This window comes from Microtus pennsylvanicus, chromosome 14, assembly GCF_037038515.1.
Source record: "Microtus pennsylvanicus isolate mMicPen1 chromosome 14, mMicPen1.hap1, whole genome shotgun sequence".
Classification (NCBI taxonomy): Eukaryota; Metazoa; Chordata; class Mammalia; order Rodentia; family Cricetidae; genus Microtus; species Microtus pennsylvanicus.
In genome coordinates, this window is record NC_134592.1 from 12,858,571 (window position 1) to 12,881,769 (window position 23,199).

The following is a 23,199-nucleotide window of genomic DNA, read 5'->3' on the forward strand; positions in this document are numbered from 1 at the left end:
AATTGAAAATCAATTTGTCTAAGACAGAGTTCTGTGGAGTGTACAAAAGTCCTCTTAAAGATCAAATGGCAATCCTTGGGAGATGCTTCATAGGTATGGCTTTCAGTCATTCTCAAGTTCCAGCCATGGGACCAAAATTAAGTGTTCTGTGCCATGTAGCACAGGGTCACCGATTTCATGTCATGGCTTAGGAAAATACTGGCATTCTGGTTTCTGTGTAGTAAGCCTTACCTTGAGCATGCAGGCAAAAGGGGAAAAGAATAGCAAAAAGGGGAAGAGGAAGCGCTTTTGTTGTTTTGAAGATAATAGACTGAAGGCAAAAGAACAGAGAGCTTCAGAAAGCTCAAGGACCGCACTGTTGGCTGACTGCTGATTTGTATGCACTATAAAACAACTCTATAAATAAAAAAGAAATATATATTTCTTAATCATAACCCTATCCAAACCAAGTATCTCTTAATTCTTCTTTCAGTGTCCAAAGTATACCTTAGCATTGACAATTTACCCTAAGGGTCACAACTGCTCTTAAGGACGGAGCTAGGTGTCCTCTCGTCCTCTCTGAGGCAGAGCAGTACACCACAGCACAAGGTATCCAATTTAAAGACTAATTGTAAAGAAAATTCTTTGGGGGAAAAAAATTGAAAATCCATTAAGCTGAAAAATCTAAAATTAGTTCTACCTTCTAATAAAAAATACATAAAAGTGCATCATCAGAATAAGGAATTCTTATGCCAGTTTGTATTGCAAATTTTCCAAACAATGCATCACACATAAACCCAATCTGGATGTCAATTATGGATACAAACATAGTTTGAGGGCTTTGTTTCTTTTTTCTTCTTAAAGGCAGTAATTTTTCTGAAATAGTTAATGCAACTGTTGCTAACACAATAATAATAGTACTCCTGGCTTCGCATACTAACCTGGACTTCTGATCAAGTGCTGATGAGCCCAAGTAAGGGAGGTCACCAAAAACCTAAATCCACTGTCAGTCATGTCTAGTCTTGTACCCTCCATTCTCCTTGTTTTGTTTTTTTTCTTTCTTTTTCTTCTTCCTTTTTTTTTTTAAGCATCTGAAGACAACAGGTTGAGTTGGCAGATACTTTTTATGGACCCTGAGGTGGTTTTTACCGATTCAGTCTCAGTTTTATTGAATTCTTTATAACAGGAATAGGATTTGCAGGGAGAGCAGGGATATCAGAAAGGTCTGTACTGGATGTTTTCTGAGAAGAAAAGCAAAAGAACACATCACGATTTAAAACTGTGACTTACAATGAGATGTATTTCCTGCTGCTTTATTATCTAGGAATGGATGGAGCTTTATTATGAGAGGCAAGTGTTCAAATTAAAAGAAAAAAGCAATTCTAAATGGTATAAAATGTAATGTGAATAAACATTAACTAGTACAATCACATAGTCTAAACTTGCAGAAAATTTCAAAAGCAAAAATATTAACAGTATTTAAGATATATCAAAAACTCTTCTAATAATTTCAAAAGCAGCTCTCAGAATGTTTCACTAAAAATCATCTATAAAATAATATTCGACAATGTGTAGTTATGATACTAGCAGCTCCAACAAGAAGAGGTGTTGGAGTGCCCTCATGTGGAAGAACGTTTATATTCACCTGATACACAGAAGCAGCAGTTTGCAGTTATCTTCTCACACTATAAATTATAAAACTGACTGTATAACTGAACAATAATTTAATTAACTTTTAATTAACTTTTGGGGAATCTGCATTACACAGATTATATTGCAAGGCATCTTTAACATTCAAAAATACAGAGATAAATCACAAATGTTTTATGAAAAATTTCCCAAGAGACACAGAGGTTGAAACATTAGACAATGAGTCTCATGTTCTCCTCCTCACCTAGTGTCAGTAACAGGTAATTCAAAGCCAATCTACCTTCCTTTGACCTTTAACCTTGGATTATTCTGAAGCAATGGAAATGCTACCAGTTCATCTGTAATTATCTTGAGATGTAGCAATGCTGTGTTTAGATACTACCACTTCCTCAGAAATAAGTCCTTCCACATAATCACAGGATATAAGATGCATTCTTTAAAAGCAGAATAATCGAGGTGGGTTTTCTTTGGCTGCTTTATAAATCTTTCCATTTAAATGAAAAGCTTTCTCATAAAAAAAAAAACACCTTTAAAAGGCAACACCAAGACTTGCCATAGCTTGAGGATCTACTCGGTAAGACAAACAGCAAAACAGGCATCTGAATTGTAAATGTGTCCAAGGATCAATACAAGGCACACTTATCATGTTATTTTAGCTACCTCTCATAATTTTGGTTGATGAAAGGTACAGAGTTAAAATTATTTCAGAAATTGGATACAACACTGATATTGGAGACTGTGGACGTTAACACTCATGAAGAGTATGTTTTCCATGACCACATGAACTCTGGAGTCAGAGCAGAGCATCACGGGTGGCACCTTGCTCAAGGATACTGTTCAGTTAATCCAGTTAGTAGTACTTTGAGAAAACAGATTTTTTTTGTGCCCAAGTTTGACCTAGATTCTAGTTTTTTCCTTTGTTTTCTAAGGATTTTAAATCCCTTTAAAAGGATTCAGGAAGAAAACAACTGTTTCAGAAGCAAAATGAAGGCAAGGCAAGATCACTAGTATACTAGGAAATATCACAGCAAAACACTAGCATTAATTAACTAAGGTGTCATGTACTGTATAATGAATAAATAAAACCATTACTAAAACTAAACTGAAACAGAAACACACTTTAAAAGATCAGTGAGCCAAAGGTAGATCAGGAGAGCCTATGGTACATAGTGAGACCTTGTTTCAAAAAAATATCTATGTTTAAGTACTGACTAAGTGAAGTAAAATGAAAATCTCTGTAAGCCTTGTCAACGGTTCTGTAACAATTTTTTGTTCTTGGTTTTACTGTCAGGCCTTGACCTATAAATAACATATATCATCAAAACATGACAGCTGAGGAGCTGAAGGACTTCCAGTGTAACAGAGCAGCTCCAGCTGCCTCCTTTTCCTCTGATGGGTCCTCACTACCCAGCTCAGCAGTTTCAGCCCCAGAACCGTGCCTCCACATCCCAGCAGCTGGGATGCCAGTTACGTCACAACTCCAGGCTAGATAGCACATTCTAACAGCTCAGAGCAGCAGCTCCAAATCCTAGCATTTGCTAGCTTTTAAACTCCAGAAAATTTACAGGCTTCAAGTAATTACTTCCCAAACAAAATTTTAATAGTCTAACATGAACACTCAGTTCAAATCAATATACCACTCTAATAGCAAAGTCACTAACAAAACTCTCCTTGCTTTTGCATTTAGTACCTGAGAGGCCAACAGAGAAGTTGATGCAGGAACAGTTTCTGATTGAATCGCATTTGTCTCCATATCAACTTGTTCCTGGGAGACAAAGGATGGGGAGAAGGGAACAAGGACGTTAAAAAAATAATAATAAATCATAGAGTATAAATGGGCATGGTGGCTAATAAAAAAGACAAATTAGCAAAAGGAAGATGAAGAAAGAGATGTACTTACATTATATGACAGTATGTCATCAAGCCCTGTTATAGGTCATTTCCCCATTTCAGATATTATAAGGTGTGGTCAAAATAGCTCATAGTTCCCAAATAGCTCTACCTTGGACATTTTAACAAGTACTAATTAAAGGTATGCACAGGCACTTTAGAAAATGTTACCCAGACAATAATTAACAGAACATAAATCCAAAGAAAGTTCTTAATTATGTGGGGAGAAACTGCATAATGTTAGTATATAAAATTACTGAGAGGCACAAAATTTGCCCCCCATCTGTAATTAAAGTAGCAAACATGCCTGTAAACTGTCCTTTCCTTACGGTCTCTCCTACCCTCCTCTGCCTAACAATCAATTCCCCAGTTCTACTGTGAGTGCCATCAGTCAACCCCTGGCAAACTGTGTCATCTCATGGCACCTTCACTTTCATCGTGTATAAAACACACACACAAATGGAAACACAGATAAAAACAAATTTTTAAAATGTGAAAACAGGAAACAACATTGCTTTACCTATGAAACTGAAAAGGGCAAACAAGAAATAAACACCAAGAATGGAAGCGGTGCCTTTCAAGGGGACTATATGGAATATGTATCAAGTTCTTAAAAATTTATTAAATAAGTATAACTGAATGGCAGATATTTACAGTAAGGCAATACTGCAGTGGGAAGGTGCAAACTTGTTTTCAATGGGAACAACTGCCAACAATAAGCAACTACTTGGGTAAGGTGTGGTTAAAAAAAATTCCAGTGCTGTCATTATGCAGACTATGTAACATCATATTTTCTTGATTTGCAAAGTGCATTAAAAGTAGTAAGGAAAAGGCACTGGTACATATGCATACACACAAAGCTTGAAAAACACCAAAAGGATACTGATTAATTCATGGAAGTAAAATTCACGGGAATCTGGCTAAATTGAGAAAATTAAGTCTTTGGTGTAATTCAATTTCTAAAACTATGTCTTTCTCAGTTTTTCAGTTTGAACACAACCAATCTCTTCCTCACTTATCTACCGCATTCAAGTAGAAAACTGCTGAAAAAGAGTCTTCTCAACAAACCCCACTGTCAGACCCAATAGTAGAGCCCAGAGTCTCAGACTACCTTGAATTACAAGCCATCAGGCAAATACTGCTTCAAAAGAAGGTTACCATCTTTTCAGTCAAAAGCAACACTTCCCTTCTTGCCCCACACAGCCCAACCCTCACTCACTTGTACTGTCACTAGTAACTCAAAAAACACTTGCACCATCTTATCTAAGTTCCTGTCTTACAGACTGTGCTATTCCCAGTTTTAAGCATTAATTGATATTAAAAAGAAACCAAGAGGTCTCTAAAAACAGTAGTAAGAAAACCCCACACTCCAGTGAACAAACAGCACACCACCAACAGGCACCTGCACCGTATCTGCACTTCTACCCAAAAGGCTAAGTTAGTATACCTTTGTTTCTGTTTTATCATGTCCACTCAAATCAAGACAGTTAGCCTCTTCGCTTGTTTCATCCTGTTTTTAAAAAAAAGAGCTTTATTCTCCAAAATGAAAAATTTAGATTATTTGCCAATTAACGCTTTAATTTTATAAAGTTTCAAAGCTATAAAGATAAAATATTCTTAAAATAGATCACAGACTCTTTCTAAGGGGGCTTCTGAGAGTGAGTAATTTAACTTAGCTTTAATAAGCACCAAAATTTTTAAACATGATAAAAACTGTTTTTGTCAATCCCATCACATAAAGTACATTACCCAAACCACAAAGCTCATGAAATATTTTTTTCTAAGGAAAACATAGTTCCCTGATCAAACAACCCTGAGAATGAGAATAGCAGGATCCCCAGTGAAGGAAGCTCACTGTGCCCATTAGTGCACCAAATGACTAGGTAACTTTATACAGAATATTCTTTAACTTGCCCAAGCATAACCACTCTAGAAACACCTGTGCACACAGAAACACACACCCTGTCTCAGTAAAGCATCAATAATGGAAAAGAATGCAGGGCCTGAGGTCCTCCTCGGGTCTTACAAACTATACTAACACTGTATTTTCCTAGCTTTGATAACTAAGGAGTTCATTTGTGCATCTGTGCAGTGCATGTGCATTGAATGTGCACAAGGAGGCCAGAGGTGCGGTTCCTCATGAGGCATCCACCTCCTTGGGGGACCATCTGTACCCTGATAATGGGAGGTCAAGCATGTGCTACCACGCCTGGCTTTTTACATGGTAGTGAGTCCTTGTATTTCATAGAAAAGGCTTTATCTCCTTAGTTCCTAATGTTTTAAAGAAGTTCTTTTAAAAAAGCAGAAACCACAGGTAACTTAAATAAAAAATAATACAGTGAAAACTAAATTTAATAATGGTGTTGTTTCTTACAAACAAATTAAAAACACACACTTGCTTAATATACAAATACTGACTACATGACATACTTCAACATGATTATTGATCTTGCTGTGACACATCTATGACTGTTACATGCCCTAAATTGTAAACACACATTCAAATACTTAATGATTGAAATCAGATACCTGAATGAAGAAAGGCTATGTACGAAACAAGGCTGGTGAGTAGTTAACCGTTGAGACTGAGTGACAATAATGTAACTTTTCTACGTGCATAAAGGGCTTGGAGGTATAACATGATGGAAGATGAGTCCAAGTTTGCAAATTCCCAATACCACATACATAAAAATCTTTAAAAAACTTTTAAAATACACTACATATCTTAATTTAGGCATAAAATGTAATAGAAGAAACTTACCATGCTTACTTTATTGGGATACATGAACACACTAAGCATCTCTAAAACCCTCCTATATACAGATGGATGAAGACAATTCCCCATTCCCACCTGAGATTTCGTCTATGAGATGGCGTCACTATTATTAAGTCCAAGCTGGCCTCCTATTTCTCTACACTGTTTGGTGAAACTACAGCATGTGCGATCATGCCCAATACATCAACAGAAAACAAATGACCCAGTTAAGGAGGGTTATACTATAATATACTTACTCAATTATTAACATGAGATGCCTAAACTAAAACTAAAATTAGTTTTGTAACCGTGAGACATTGAGCTTCGAGTGCTTCCACTGGGAAATAAAACCAGCCCACAAAGTGAGCAATACCCTCTTGTACTTTAGAAAGTTCTATGACTGTGTTAACTGGTTCTAAGGAACTAATGAAATTTTGAGAAAATTTATAAAGTAAAAAAAATTACGAAAAAAGGAGGAAGCCTGTATTTTAAAGGACATTTAAGAGACACCAAGACGTTATATCTTACCTTTTTTTGGCCCCATGTTTAAACAAGAGGCTATTTTTAAAACAGTGAAATCAGAGACATCCTATTACCAAGCAAGCTAATCTGACTGTGCTCATACTCTCTTACAGATGGGATTTGTTTGTTTGGTTGGGAGACAGGGTTTCTCTGTGGATCTCTGGGTGTCCTGGAACTCACTGTGTAGACCACACTGGCCTTGAACTTACAGGGATACACCTGCTTCTGCCTCCAAAGTGTTAAAGGTGTGCACCACCGCTGCTCCACTACAGATATGATTCTAAAAATTTTAATATACAATTCTAGCGAGTAACAATAACACTGTGTGGATTCTGTTATAGAAGAACTTGGGGGAGAGGTAAAAGGAGGCCAGGCATGAAGATCATGCCTACTAAGCCAGCACTCAGAAGGGGAGGGGGGGAGGGAGGGAGGGAGGGAGGGAGGGAGGGAGGGAGGGAGGGAGGGAGAATGCTACAAGTCTGAAGTTGTTCTGTACCACACAGGACAACCACGGATAAAGTTAAAAAAAAGAAAAAGAGTAAATGTAAGGCTGACTTGAAGGCAGTGAGTGCTGAGCTCATGAGAAATGCAGGAGCATCAAATGACTGTGTGTGTGTTATCCACACCAAATGTAACTTTATACCCCACTGCCGCTCTAGGACAGGGAGCACAAGTATCAATGCAATTACAGAGTGGCAAGCCATGTTTGTGGACCCTCATTCGCCACAAAGCTCATAGTGTTGCCTATCACAAGGAGATCAGGTGTAGAACTCAGAGTCTACTATGAAGGTTAAAAAGATTCTGTCAGGCAGTGGTTCACATCTGTAATCCCAGTACTAAGGAAGCAGAGGCAGGAGGATGGCCCTAAATTTGAGGACAGCTTGAAGTACTAGGATTTTGTTGTTGACGTTTTGTTTTTCGAGACAGGGTTTCTTTGTATAACAGCCCTGGTTGTCTTGGAACTTGCTTCCAGGCTGGCCTCAAACTCAGATTCACCTGCCTTTTCCTCCCGAGTGCTGAGACTGGAGGTGTGTGCTACCACCACCAAGTACGGCTTTTGAGACTACCTCAAAGACCAATTTCCAAACCCACCTCCTAGAAGTGCTCTGACACAGAATATCAGCAATCTTTAATATGGCTACCTAAAACAAACAAATAACAAGACTCAGCACTCAAGAGACTTAAGGCAGGAGTCAAATAAAAACATCCTAAAAGAATAAGCTACCATAAGGGGCTTATGAATGTAATTCTGTAGTAGGGCCTCCACCTAGCATACTGTAAGGCCCTGGATTATATCCCAGCACCACAAGAACATTAATTAACCCCACCCCCACACACAAACACACCAGTTTTCAGAAACTATCTTATACAGTCTAACCATTTCATTCTACTTTAGGAACATAAGTAACAACATCTAAGTTACTCCATTAACTGTAAATATTCTATCTAAAACAAAGGCACTGGATTAGAAACTTTTTACCAATACTGCTCAAAGTGTAATGGATACCCAAGAGAAACTAAGGTTTTTTTTTCCTATTCTAAAGAACTTTCCTGAATAACAAATTCTAGGGCAGAATTCATCATCGAACAGGTAACTGGGGACTGATACCTCTAGGAAATGGTGATGTCCTACTAAAAAGTAAACAATATGGGAGTAACTCCAGAGATCCAACTGACCCTATATTAAGACTAATACTAAAGGAGTGCAGGGCAATTCATTAGTACAGTGCTTGTATGGCACCCCCAATGACCTGGGCACAGATTTTCCAGGACTAGAAACCATTCAGAAAGACTCAAGCAGTCAACACAATGTCCAGTAGTTTCTCAGCACTACTTGCATCTCAGCGCTGTTTTGACAGGACTGTTAAAACACTGATGAAAGCTTCCTGGAGAGCTGGTAACCCTAAACTAACCTGCCTTTGCAACTTGTTCAGTTATTAGACTAAACCCCGAGGACTGGGAACTGTGGATTTAAGTTTCCTCTGCAGGAATCCCTAGTAGTCAGCTAGAGCTCAGTTACCCTCTGCAACCAATTAGAATATAAAACTCTATATCTGAGATAAAGGCAAAACATTGTCAAAAGAGCCATAAAAAATGGTACAAATATACAGTCACTGGAGAATAATAAATTAGGATATTAATTGTATTATTTGCGACTGCCAGATGTGGCAGCTCCCAGAGTGGGAGTGGTAGGGAGCCCTACTGCAGTGAAGCAGAGCTGCAGTACTGCACAACTGCAGCGAAGCACTGCAGGTGCAGGGTCTTTCTGAAAGTGTTCCCCACTAAATTCAAGCGCAGGCGAGCAGGACTGCCACAGCTGTATCTTTTCGTGTATGTATGTATGCACATATACCTCTTCTGTTTTGGTTTTCTTAGGACTTTCTTCTTTATGGGGTGAGGATGTTCTCTTGACTCCTGCTATAGGATTAGGTACTTTTGTTGCTGCATTTCCTGAAGGTCTAGGCGATGGGTTTACCAGACGTGTTGAGGAGACAACTCTGGAGACCGTAGGCTTTGGTGGTGGAGAAATGGCTGGCTGTGTGGCAGTTTGAGGAATGCTTTCACTCGATGGACCTAAACAGTAAAGATACAAGCATACAAACTAAAATCATTAAACATCAAGTTACAAAGAAAGTTTGTCTCTAACTTGTTTATGAGTAACTTTAGATGTGCTATTAAAAGCCAGGTACCAAGCAACACCTATAACCTCACATACAAGGGGTGACATCAAGAGCATTAGGAAACTATGCCTCAAAGGGGGGAGAGGGCACTGGAGATGTGGCTCAGAGGTTAAGAACATACACTGCTATTGCAGAGGACCAGAGTTTGATTCCCAGCATCTACATTAAAAGGCTCACAACCATGTGTTAATTCTAATTCCAGAGGCTGTTTGGGATGCCTTCTTCTGACCTCTGAAAACACTACACCTACATATTATACATATAGACAAACAGGGACACACACATATACATAAACAAAATCTAAAACCTTTTTCTTACCCCCTGAGCTTTCACTGGAATTTGCTTGTGGCACAGAAACCTCAGAAGCCTGGATGCTGGTCACAGATGCTGCGGTCACAGCTGGAGCAGGACTGTTTCTGCTAAAATAGGAAACAGAAGGGAAGGAGAGGAAGGGGTCAATTAGAGTATTTTTAACAACAATTATAAATGTTAACATATGCTACAGATTTTGTTTCTTTGATTTTAGGTTCTCAATACTTTTGTAACAATTAAAAAGCATGTAAAATGCATACATCAGTATAAACATAAACAACCTATGTACACTTCACACAAAACAGTAGCCACTAGCTGGGCGGTAGTGGCACACGCTTTTAGTCCCAGCACTTGGGAGGCAGAGGCAGGCGGATCTCTGTGAGTTCAAGGACAAGATCCAAAGCTACAGAGAAACCCTGCCTCAAAAAAACAAAAGAAATCCAAAAAAATACAAAAAAGTATCGCCTAAAAATAAAAATATGATGCTATTCTTCACTTTAAATATGGACAGTACAATGAGTATTTAATCTGCCAGTGAGAATAGAATACACCTATCTAACTTGACTAAGTATTAATCTGAAAACTGTCTAACATGATTAATGACAAATCTTGGTTCTAAAGTACCTGCTCTTTGAGTATGACAATTGCCCTAAGAAGGAGTAAGAAGTCTGAGAAATGTCTGCAAACAGAAACCTATAGTGATATAAAGAAATCTCAAAGCTCATCTACTGGCCTGAGTATACAGCAGAGACTCAAGGGACAAGAGGCTATTTTACTATTTTATTTTAAACCCCTTTTAAGCCCCTGGTCTCTCTGCAGTGTCCTCTCATCTCAGCAAATGATCTTACTTAGAACTTGACAGTCAGTCACTAGTCAGGAATAATCAAAGGACTCTGGGAAGATGAGTATTAGGCCTGCCTATTCATGCTATCCCACACAAGCCCCCATGTCTTTATATGCCAGTACATCTTCATCTCAGCAAAAATCATTCTTCTACTCTTCCATCTCAACTTTTCTGCTCAAGCAATTATTCCATTTTGTTTGTATGTTTGTTTGTCTTTCAAGACAGAGGTTCTCTGTGTAGTCCTGGCTGCCCTGGAACTCACTATGTAGACCAGGCTGGTCTCTATAACTCACAGAGTTTTAATCACTTCTGTTTCCCAAGCACTGGGATTAAAGGCATGTGCCACCACCGCCCAGCATTATATTACCATTTTTTATTTTTATTTAAGACAAGGTTTCTCTGTGTAAAACAGCCCTAGCTGTTCTGGATCTAGTTCTGTAGACCAGACTGGCCTCAAACTCAAGAGATCAGCATACCTCTGCCATTCAAGTGATGGGATTAAAGGCATGTGCCACCACCACTGAGCATATTACCATTACCATTTTTTTTAAAGTTTAAGTTTTGTTTTTTGTTTTAATCTTCTGAAAGAAAAAGGCACAAAGTCATCAGGTTACCCACCCCGCAGCACACATTCATACCTGAAGCTGGATAGACAGTAAAGCCAGGGCAATGGCAGCAATACTTTTTTGATTTCTGTTGCCATATGTTCACACAGAACAGGATGTTAGCTTTAAAGTCATGGAGACCATTAGAACATAGAAGTAGCGGAGTCAACAGAATAGGTGATGACACTCAAGAAAAGATCAATATAGGATGAAAGACAAGTACACAATGAAGATGACAGATCTGTTTGGAGGTAGCTAGGATTATGCAGTAAGAACCTGCCTCAAAAAAGCCTTGTAGTGTTCAACAAAAATAAATTTGTTAAATTACTAAGTACACGCCTATTTTATAGTTTGTAGGCCCTACATTAATTTCTAACCCTGTAAATAACATACATACGTGAATATAAAAAATGTGGAAGCTAACACTACAAATCAGAAACTGTTAAGTGTGACTCACAGGATATATATAATATAATATATAGATATAGATCTCTGATGAGAATATTATATATAGCGAGGCCTGGAGTCTTCCAATAGAGCATGGTTAGTTAGAAAACACCATGTACAAGAACTGGGAAAGGAAACAGTGGACTCTTCACAGAACCTCAGCATTCTCTATACTTCTCCAGAAAAGCGCCCATGACCCTGATTAGATGGTAGTAGAAAAATCCCAATTTTAAAACTGTTTTCAAAGATTAAAATATGTAAAAAAAAAATCTTAAAACTCAATGTTTTCATGCTGACTTATTAGTAGCAATCAACATAACCATCACAATTGCCAAAAAGGTCCCCTGGAAACAGGTTATATGGTTAAGACCTGACTGAAAGAGAATGCCAGACAGCACTAACCTGTGAACACTGAATACAAATGCAGCTCTACTGTGTTCTCAATCTTAAAACACAGATATATCCTTCTTTGCGATTTAAAACTACTTTGTATGTTTACAAGCATATTAAATTCTCCAAAGGGAAAAAATGCTTCCTTTACCTAATTTAACCTTCCCTAACAGCAACAATGATTTCAGATGAACTCTATCATGGCACAGCCCTACTGTTGGCTTTCTAAAGAGGTAACAACAACCCTGGAGAGATGAAGGCACTCAGTCATTCATAAAGGTTCACTGGCCCACAAAGTGAGACACAAGTATAAACAGTAGAGACAAAATTAAAAATTGCAGCCCTCAAAATAAAAATTTTTAACATTCACATTAAAAACAAAAGGTCAAAGGAGATGAAAGAGGGAACTGGGAACAAGGCAGAGTAAGACAAAAATACTTAATATGCACATATGAAAGTACTTCAAGGAAGCTTACCATATTGTGTAACTAATACATACTAATAAAAATAAAATTAGAGAAATCACAAGTTAGAATAAAAAGACTATAAGCAGGGAATCTGCCATTATGTTTAGCAAACAAGTACTTACTTCATCCCCTCCCAGCACTCTTGTCTTACCCCTGAGAGCTGCCAGAACTGTTCAATGGACTGGTCTTCATAGCACTAGTGGGTGAAGGCACAGACATGCTGTTATCACTGTCCATAGACAAGTCAAGGCTGCTGTCATTCAGAGCTGTTAACTTGACTCCTTCTGTTGAATGCTGTAGCCAAGAAAAGTTTAATTTAAATGTCTTTATGTAATCAAACTTACATATGACTTCTACTATAAAGCACTCTATAAGTCATGTACCTCTTTACTTAACTACAGGTCTGATAGAAAAAAAGAAGTGAACTCTACTTATGCACACTTTTACACAGTATAAATTTAAAACTAGAACAAGAAAGTACGTGAAACTTCTAGCAGGACTATTAACACAGATGCATAATTATAAGGTCTCTATAAGCAGGACACTAACAATCTGTCAGGACCACAAGGTTTTGCTGTTTTCAGTATTCTTATTAAAGAAAGCGACAGGGTAGAGCACACCTTTAATCTCAGGGCTCCAAAGACAACGGGCAGAGGTGAGAGGATCTCTTACTCAGAGGCCACTATGGTCTAAAGAACAAGCTTCATGTCAGTGAGAGCTACCTTATCTTAAAAAAAGTTACATGTTGCCCATGTTTGTGTAAGACCCTGGGCTCAGGCAATTCTCCTGTCTCAACCTCTCAATTTTCTCTAAAGTAGCTGGAATTACAAGCATACACCAAACCCAGCATAATGTACAAAATTCTAGTTACTCCATAATCAACATAAAAATTATATAACTAAAGAGCTTTATTACATATAGTGGCACCCACATTTACTTCCAACATTCAGCAGCTTAAGACAGGATGATTAGGAATAAAGTCCAGCCAGGGTTACATATTGACTTTGAGGCCAGTTTGGAATACAAACCTAGGCCACAAACAAAAATCATTTATTGCTATTCATTACTATTTTAAAATAATCAACAAAGATCTTTGAAAGCAAAAGATCTGTAATGATCACTGTCCTTTTTTTGGAGGGGGCACAGGACACATGGACATGACCAGTCTGTAGTTCAGGCTAGACTTTAATTCAGGTTTCCCACCACAGACACAGACTGCAAAACAGCTTCATGCTTCTAGTGTTCATACCAGCTTCAGAGTTCTACTTTCACACCAGAAAATGATCAATGTAAAAAGATTTCAAACGGGTAGATGGGCTCAAACCACGCCATACAAATATAGTAGGCACAAAGCAATCCAGGTCACAAACTGGTGTTTTATTGGAAACATCTGAGCATGAGTGACAGCGGTCTGTATAAATATACAGATTCCATCAGATATTCTCCTGGAAGATCAAACAGTGGAGAGGACACCTTGCCACACAGTCTATTTTTAGGGCAATACAGACTGAAGTACAAAAAAACCACAACCAAAAAAACCAATTAAAGCTGTTGTTAGCTCAACAGTCATTTAATAGTAAGACTTTAAAAGGTAATAGGTAATCCATGGTTCTAGAAAATGTAATTACCTCTTTTAAAAAATGCACATAGCCAAAAATAAAAGAACATACCCCATTTGCATTCACTTCTGAAAAGACAATGTTTCCAGGTTTACTCTACAGTAAACTTCCACTGCAAAGCATGTGTTTTAACATATTACTATCAGGACTGTGGTGAGGTTCAAAGGGTTATACATGTTTAGTGGAGATCCTGAATTTGGTCCTCAGCACTGCTGAGCTCCAGTAAAGAAAATCTAATTCATATTTAAGCAGCTTCCAATGGGCATTTCCTTATTGGGCCAGATGTGGGGATGAACATATGTAATTGATCCAACACTCAGGGGAACGAGGCAAGAAGTCTGCAAATCTGAGGCCAGCACTTTATGTGGCATTTCCATATATCAATGTACCTACCCTAAGTTGTAAGTGATCTTGTAAGAACAGAAGCTAGCACAGCAGTTCCCAAACCATGGGCTGAGACCCTGTCTCGAAAAACTATGGGGAAAAATAAAAACCCTTTTCTGAGACATTCATGGAACTTTAAACGGTTAGAGAATATGGACACACATAAACCTAGGACATAACCACTTTATAGTCATGAGACAAATAAAGGGCACAGTGGTGGGAGTGAGATTTCACTGACAAGTTTGTATAATGTTGTCCTCAGTGAATGGCCACAAGCAGGCCAAGTGCACAAAGCACGGTATTGCTGGTGCTGCCAACTTCCTTTCTACCTCACCTTTTTCTTCTTCTGAAGCACGTGACTAGGCAGCAGTTGATGGAGTTGTTTTCTTTTCACATGCATTGCTGCAATCTTCATATCCAACTCAAACATCTTGCTGTTTATTGCTTGCCTATAAACTACACAACCAGACAATGTTATGAAGAACAGAAACATTTAGACATCTTTAAATTTGGAGGCAAATGGATGGAAAAAAAAAAAACTTCCTGAGTGAGGTAACCCAGACCCAGAAAGACAAACAGAGTATGTACTCACTCATAAATGCATTCCAAAAGTAAAGCAAAAGATAACCAACCTACAGTCCACAACCACAGAGAAGCTAGAACCCTTTTCTAGAAATGGATGGAAGCAGATGCAGAGATCCACAACTAACCACTAGGCGGAGCTCCCAGAGTACAAAAGAAGAAAGGGAGGAGCATTAATACGAACAGAGGAGTCAGGACCATGAGGGGAAACCCACAGAATAGCTGATCCAAATTAGTGGAAGATCATTGACTCTGGATTGACAACTGGGAACCTGCATAGGACCAAAGGAATACAGGTGACAATGATGTGCCTTGGGCAGTATATGGGGCCACTGACAATGAGACCAGGATCTAACCCTAATGCATGAACTGACTTTGTGGAGCGCATTCTCTATGGAGAGATACCTAGGCACAGGGGCTGGGATGGGGTAGTAGTAGTGGTGGTGGTCCTGTCTCACCGAGGTGGTGGGACAGACTTAGTTGACTCCCCAGGAGGCCTTAACCTCTCTGAGGGGAGGATAGCAGGTGGGGTTGGGGGAATGGGAAGGAGCAGGAGGAGAGGAGGGAGGGGGAACTGAGATTGATATGTAAAAAAAAGTTTAAAAAAAAGGGAACATTTTAATTAAGAGCAGGTTTAATTCATTCAGAGGAAAGTAGTGTAAATGGAGACGATCTTTCCTTCTGCACAAACTGAGCATGGCCACTTTGAATTGAACGCATGGTGTCTTACACAAACAGCCAGTCTCAGAAGCAACTTACACTGTAAACTTTATTAGATAAGAGGTATGCATGCCTCTCAGATAAGGGCCTTGACTTGACTCCCAGGACAAGATCAAGTAACTTAACACTAATAAAAAGACAGCAGCCTCTCAGTAGCACAGTTCACTCTCTAGGAACTTGCTCACTGCTTTCTTAGTATGTGCACCTATCAGTTCTGTCTGTTAATGCCTTGAAACATTCACCCTTCCATCCACGGCTTCACACACACAGACTAAGTAAATAATAGAGAGGAACGTGTAGACAGCGGCTCTGCTGCAAACAGGGCTCATCACTTCCCAGGCAGGTCAGAGCAAGAGAGCACTGGGTTTCAACAAGTTTTCACTGTCCTGTGCATAGGCTGTAGCTGACCACAAGTAACCCAGAAAGTAGACAGTATAAGAAAATACCTCTCTTCTCACTAGAATTAACTGGTGTCAAATGACTCTTTAACAAATTGTTTCCGTTAGTTTCTTTCTCCCTTTTTAAAACTTTTTTAAAATGTTAAATCAGTTTTCATAAAATAAACAGTAGGAAAAGTGAAAATGCTAATAGTGTGTGCTGGGAGATGTTTGAAAAAGAAAAGAATTAGTCCTTCAGGAAGATGCACTGGTGTCCTTGTATGGCTCACAAATTCCTTGAAATGCTGTGCACATCTACACACAAATCACACAGATTTTGACAACACTACCCATCACTTAAGGGCTTTGAATTAAAACATCCCATCTTTATCTAAGAATCCAGTTCACCTGACTGATAGACATAATTACCCTGTTCCCTTTCCATGAGTTAATACTCACTTTATCTAATTTAGTTAAACAAGTTACCAAAGTTTCAGCTTCATCAATTCCCAAACTCCAAGATGACTGATATAGGTTTTTTCTTGTCAAAATGAACTGTGGCCAAATCAATTTAAAATGGCCTTACCTACCTTTAAGGCCTCCCTCAACACACAGAAGTTATTCATACTACTCATTACTGAATCCACTAAGATTATGTTATTGATAATTGTTCAATAATCACTCACTACAAAGAGCACTACTATGTACATCAAGAAACATTTAAAAATTCATTATTCAAGTAGACATACCTGTATCTGTGAAAGACTGAATATCATAGGTGAGATCCACACTGAGATTTTCAGAGTTTTCAGTTTTTTTAAACACTAACCCAATCACCCACATTGTGCGAAATTCCTCCCTGCAAAGAACATTATCACAGGGCATTAGATACAGCAGAGCATAAGGACTGACAACCTAGGTGAGTACATGGGAAATTCTAAGTCAAAACCCGATCAAAATGTGCCTACCCCCTTACCTGTCATCTAGGCCGTTACTATACAAACGAACTTCCCAGACTACACTCTTACTTTTTTGTTTGTAATGAGCCTAGAGTATTAAAGACACTAGTATTTGTTAAATGTGCTCAATATAGTACAGGGGAGAAAGCATGCTTTTTGGGAAAGTCTAGGACAAAAAAAAAAAAACTAACTAAAAAGCAAAACACCACCAACAACAAAAGTAACCTGGATTTTTCTACATATAAAAATCTGTCCTTTTACCAGACATGGTGGCACACACCTTTAATTATAGCACTTCAGAGGCAGAAAACAGGCAGATTTTGGTGAGTCTGAGGCCAGTCTGGTATACAGAGTAGAGCTACACAGCGAGACCCTGTCCCAAAAATATTATGCCCACCAATCCCCAGTCCATACTTTCTAAACAGTCCTGTGTGGTTCACACATATCTGTAACACTAGCACTTTGGAGGCTGAGGCAGGAGGATCACCAGATTGAGGTCAGATTGGGCTATATACAAGACCCTATCTCAAAAACCAAATTCAAATAATTCCTTTATATGAATCTAAAGTAGAAAAATCAAATGCATTTCATAATAGTCTAAAAATAAGACCAAACTCAAGTAAGTAAGCCTTAACCTCTGCTTTCTGATCATCCTTTCTTCAAAGTTTCTCAATTGTTCTAACTTCCAAATGTAAAAGAGGGACAATGAAAGCGCCACCTGACTTGTAAGGCCCTGAACAAAAAGGTGAGCCTGCTTTCAAACATTTACCCATCTCTGCAATGGTCCACACATTCCACCACATATCAGTTATTTACAAGTTTAAATCAAAATATATTCCCTTCAAATAAAAAGCAAAGATAGATGATAGAATAGCCTAAAACTACTGTATAAAACTGAAGAAATGTTAAAAAAAAATACTCAAAATTAGGACAGATCTACAGAATAGACTGAGGGGAGTGGGTTGAGACAGGGTTTCACTGCAGCTTTGGAGCCTGTCCCGGAACTAGCTCCTGTAGGCCAGGCTGGGCCTTGAACTCACAGAGATCCCCCTGCCTCTGCCTCCCAATTGCTGGGATTTAAGGTGTACGCCACCACCTCCCAGTAGATGTTTGTACTTAATTAGATAACAGATACTTTATCATCAGAGACTATTACTAGAAAAAATCAAATTTATTTCAATGCTAATTCTTTTCAAGAAAGTCTTCAATGTTTCTGATCAGGAAAAACTCTGATAAAAATAGCAAGTTAATAATCAGCAAAAGACTTATATTCTACCCAAAAAGAATGAACCAGGGATGAGGAAGACAACCAATACACACATCTTTATAAAAGTTATACCCAGAAGCAAAGAGGGTCAACAAATTAAAGATAAAACAACTTCAGATATGGTCAAGGTTATCTATGGATTCTCACAAAAAAAAAAAAAAAGTAAGCGCATTGTAAGCAAATAGCAAAACCAGCTACAGTCTCCCTATAGCAGAAAATGGTGGCATATACCTGTAAGCACAGAAAGGTGCAGGCTGAAACATGAAAATCAAAACTTCCAGGCCGGTCTGATCTACAAGACCGTCTCCAAAATCAAAATGCCTATAAAAGCATCTACAACTAACCTGAAAGGATAGGGAAATGGGATTCAATTAGAAACAGGCTTACTTGTCAGGATTTTCTTTGGGGGCTGGAAATGACTGGGGGTTCACATGAGCCAGTGTAATAAACTCATTCTTCTCCAAGCTTCCAACCAGGATGCGGATTTTTGATTCCACCAAGCCCACCCTGGACAAACGTCACTAATATTAATGACTGATTCTATTAAAAAATTCATATGCAAATCAAGTTTTCATGTAACAAGGCAATACAGATATTGTATACAATACACATACCAAGGCAGTTCAAATGATTGAACTATTCCCCTAAAGATAAAAATAAGAGGATCTACCAAAAAATGCCAAATTGGATGAAAAGAGAACCGGGCAACTTCATCCAAATAGAAAGTTACACTAACCCAGGATCTAAATATCAGCAAGCTGAGTCAAACAACAAAGTACAGTCAAGAAGTGAGCTGTGGGTCTTTCTGACAAGGTGCACGCTTCTTTATGAACAGATGCCCCCCACGCTTGTGCACTGAGCTATCTATCAGACTTGTTCGGGGAAAGCATCCTCTTACTACTCACCATTCCAGACGTTGCTTTTCCGTGGGCGCACTTGCTAGAAGTACAATATAATGCCTTTGAAGATAAAGACAACATGCTATTTATTGTATTTATGTGCTTTGTGCTGGATCTTACAGCCAAAATGTAATAAGCTTCTCACATTTATAGACCAACATTCATTCAGCAAGGGAGTTTGTAATCAGTGTGCACATAAAATCATGTAAACTAAATTCCATGTTTTCACTATTAGCAAGCTGGATTTTCTACAACAACCTGAATAATTATCAAAAGAGTAGTTGAATTTTCAAGGCTTAGAAAACATTACGAGGTAATTTTGCTCAACACTTCAGCAGAGTGTTCTACCTACAAAATTAACAAAAACACTCAACGGAAAACGATTGAAAGAAAACATTTTCATGGAAACAACAGCCAACAACAACAAAAACAGGGCTCTTGACAAAAAAGCAATCACTAGTATAGCTTTTACAGAAGGTAACTTAAAAAATAACATTATGAACATCAGGCTTCAGGTAATATCAAATGGTTTTTATCAACCAAACTGCATCTGGAGTCAGGCCCTCCACCCATCCAAACCAATGGTATAAATAAACTCCCGCAACAGAGATGTGGCTATCCTACGAGAAAGAAAGTGATATTTTTACTCAGAACTTAAAAGTCTTATTTAAAATGTAGAAATGCCAAATTTTTATTTCAAAAGATACCAAGGCCAAGTATCTATTCTTATGCCTTTTTTCTTTTTTGGTTTTTCGAGACAGAGTTTCTCTGTGGCTTTGGAGCCTGTCTGGGAACTAGCTCTGTAGACCAGGCTGGTCTCGAACTCACAGAGATCCGCCTGCCTCTGCCTCCCAGATTAAAGGCGTGCGCCACCATCGCCTGGCTTATTCTTATGCCTTTTAAAAGCTATTACAACTAAACTAGTAGAAAATTCCTTTTTTCTTGCACTAATAGCATAATAAATTACTCTGCATATTCCTCTTAGAAGTATTATAGGCTGAGCTTTCCACAAAACTTTACCTCAGCCGGGCGGTGGTGGCTCAAGCCTTTAATCCCAGCACTGGGAGGCAGAGGTAGGTGTATCTGTGAGTTCGAGACCAGCCTGGTCTACAAAGACAGTTCTAGGACAGTCAGGCCTGAGAAATCCTGTCTTCAAAAACAAAAACACAAACAAACAAAAAACCCACAAGAAAACCCAAAACTTTACCCCCAAAGCAAACTGCCATCATTACCTAGTGACTACTAGACAGGAAAAAAATACCAGTATGGGCTAGTCTTCAAAAAGTCTGAGAGCTTTCCTTCTGGTACTTGTTCACATTTTTACAGGTAATGTGGCTGCTCAAGACAAACTACCAACCAGCTGCCCCACAGCTATATACATCATGAATGCTACACTGTGATGAATTAAAGCATTTTTTTTCTTAAGCCATATGTTTTTGAAGAAGTCATTAAAGAAAAAAGGGGTTCAAATTCTTAACTTTGCAACTCTAAACACAACTCTAGGAGTTATGTACCAGCTGGACAACAGAATGGCATTTGTTGTCAAATTTAACTAAATTAACAGAATTTTATAAACTCAAAGTACAGAAAAACATACAACAGCCCAGGACACACAGAAATGAGGTGTCTATAGAATACACTGCTATGGAGCCATGTAGTCCACATACAGAAATATGAGTAATTCCTTTCCCAATTGGTCAGCATTAGTTCAAACTAAGTCAAATACAAATAGTCAGGAGTCATGTAAAAGCACTAAAAGCACATGCATTTTGTGTATAGGGGAACTTGAACTAGGAATCATACAAATCAACAAAATCCTGATATGCTTAATCACATTTCTGGGTTACTAAGACATTCAAAATGATAACTTCATCACAGGAAAAGAGGAGATGCAAGTGCTCTCAAGGTGTAGCAGCAGTCAGAGCCGACAACCAAGTATAAATCCCAGACGCACACACAACTTCACAAGCATCAAGCTGCCTAAGTGTTATACAGCACAGCTTTTCTATCTCAATCTTAGCACAGTAACTTGGACTTATTACCCCGGCTGGACAGGTACTTGATCCTCTCACCTCCAACTCCTAAGTGCCAGCATTACCATACCCAACAAGTTTTCCCTCACTCCCCTGAAAATTAATATTCTTATTCATCACCTGAGTCTTCAACAAAAGATTAAGTAAAGCATAATGCTTTCTATTTATAAATATAAAATATATAATTCATTTAATAACAAGTTTTTTAACTTATACTTTGACTATTCAGGAAATCCAATGGGGGTGTTAAAAGTCTCTTCTCTGTATATTATTTAGACACATGTACTTAGTTTCCTATAGATAAATGAGATTTATGTGGGTAAATTTATATGCAGCTACATTTAAACAATATAAAATAATTAAATTTAAAGTAAGCTGCAAACATATTACATGGTTCATTAGAAATGCAAGACTTTGCCAAGAAACTAAATTATCTCCAATTTTCTAAAAATTTACATTTTTATTTGCACATGGGTACTTTTGTCTACATATATATCCTTGCACAATGTGTATGCAGTTCCCACAGAGACCAGAAGAGGGCATCGGATCCCCTGGAACTGTTAATACCGACAGCTGCGAACAGTCATATAGGTTCTGGAAATTGAACTCAGGTCTTCAGGAAAAGCAGCCAGAACTCTTAACTGATGAGTATCCTTCTAGTTCCAAACTTGCTATTTTAAAAAAAAACAAATTAAAATTTAATTCCCAAGATCCCTCTGGACCAGATGGATTTCTAAGACTATTTTGTTGTCCCCCAAAATGTGATAGTCTTCGTGTCAGCTAGCTCAAATGTCTCCAAGGAAAAGAAAATCTAAGGTTAATTGTCATTAACTTTCCCCTAAAATTTTCAGTTCTCTCTCCTCTCTCTCTAACTTATGTAAAAATGTCCTGGGGCCAAGAATATACTTCAGCCAGATAAAGTTCTAAGAATGCTTTAGTTATTATATTACTAAAGCTATTTACCAAAAAAAAGGATTTTGTAAGTATGTTTCTTGGACATTGCATCTCAATACTTTACCTGGATAGATCATGATTCAGATACCATGCACTGAAAGGAAAACCTATCTTTTAGTTAAAATCCTTATTGTTCTCTTTAACCCATAACCAAGAATTAAAGCTCACTATTTTAAGGTGTGGTGCTGATTTTGCTGGGTGTTGAGGTGAGCTCATGTATTACAAACTGATTATGAACTTGCTATGAAGCTCAGGCTGCCTTGAATCTTGGTCCTCCTGCCTTTACCTCCCAAGTACTGAAATTACACACGTGCCCCAAACTCAGATTTTACAACCAATTGCATGGATAAATTTTTAAACACATCCTTACACTTTCTCCATTTCTAGTGAAACATAATCCTTAAAATGGCTATTTCCTAATGTCCAGGATTTGTTTTTACTTAACAGGTTAAGAATCTTACAAGAGAAAAATATTACTTAAAACTTTGAAAATTTACAGAACAATGCCATTCCTTTCTCCAGGATGATTCTCCCCCCCCCCTTGAAAGTGGATGAGTTTACATTTATGACAAACACAATCTCTATGGTGCCCCTCCCTTCGAAGAATAACAGGGCTATTTCATACAATTTAAAATCCTAAATAAAGAGCTGGGCGGTGGTGGCGCACGCCTTTAATCCCAGCACTTGGGAGGCAGAGGCAGGCGGATCTCTGTGAGTTCAAGACCAGCCTGGTCTACAAGAGCTAGTTCCAGGACAGGCTCAAAACCACAGAGAAACCCTGTCTCGAAAAACCAAAAATAAATAAATAAATAAAATCTTAAATAAAGGTAGTACTTTCAAGGCATGCTTCACACAAACTCAAC

The 23,199-nt window shown here is 38.2% G+C and overlaps 1 protein-coding gene across 4 annotated transcripts in view; it reads right to left on the minus strand.

Moving 5' to 3' along the window:
* Positions 1-1,019: 1,019 nt before the first annotated feature.
* Positions 1,020-23,199, minus strand: part of Papola (poly(A) polymerase alpha) — a 52,234-nt gene continuing 30,054 nt past the window's right edge. For 2 of the 4 annotated variants that reach the window (XM_075947728.1, XM_075947727.1), the window contains 10 exons: positions 19,356-19,409; positions 18,838-18,957; positions 16,974-17,083; positions 14,880-15,001; positions 12,694-12,836; positions 9,796-9,896; positions 9,150-9,370; positions 4,967-5,029; positions 3,320-3,394; positions 1,020-1,220 (listed from right to left, as the gene is read on the minus strand). In XM_075947728.1, the coding sequence (XP_075803843.1) occupies positions 1,125-1,220; positions 3,320-3,394; positions 4,967-5,029; positions 9,150-9,370; positions 9,796-9,896; positions 12,694-12,836; positions 14,880-15,001; positions 16,974-17,083; positions 18,838-18,957; positions 19,356-19,409 (1,105 nt within the window). In that variant the 3' untranslated portion in view covers positions 1,020-1,124. The remainder of the gene's footprint in view (positions 1,221-3,319; positions 3,395-4,966; positions 5,030-9,149; positions 9,371-9,795; positions 9,897-12,693; positions 12,837-14,879; positions 15,002-16,973; positions 17,084-18,837; positions 18,958-19,355; positions 19,410-23,199) is intronic. The other 2 variants (XM_075947730.1, XM_075947729.1) reach the window with 1 other exon arrangement.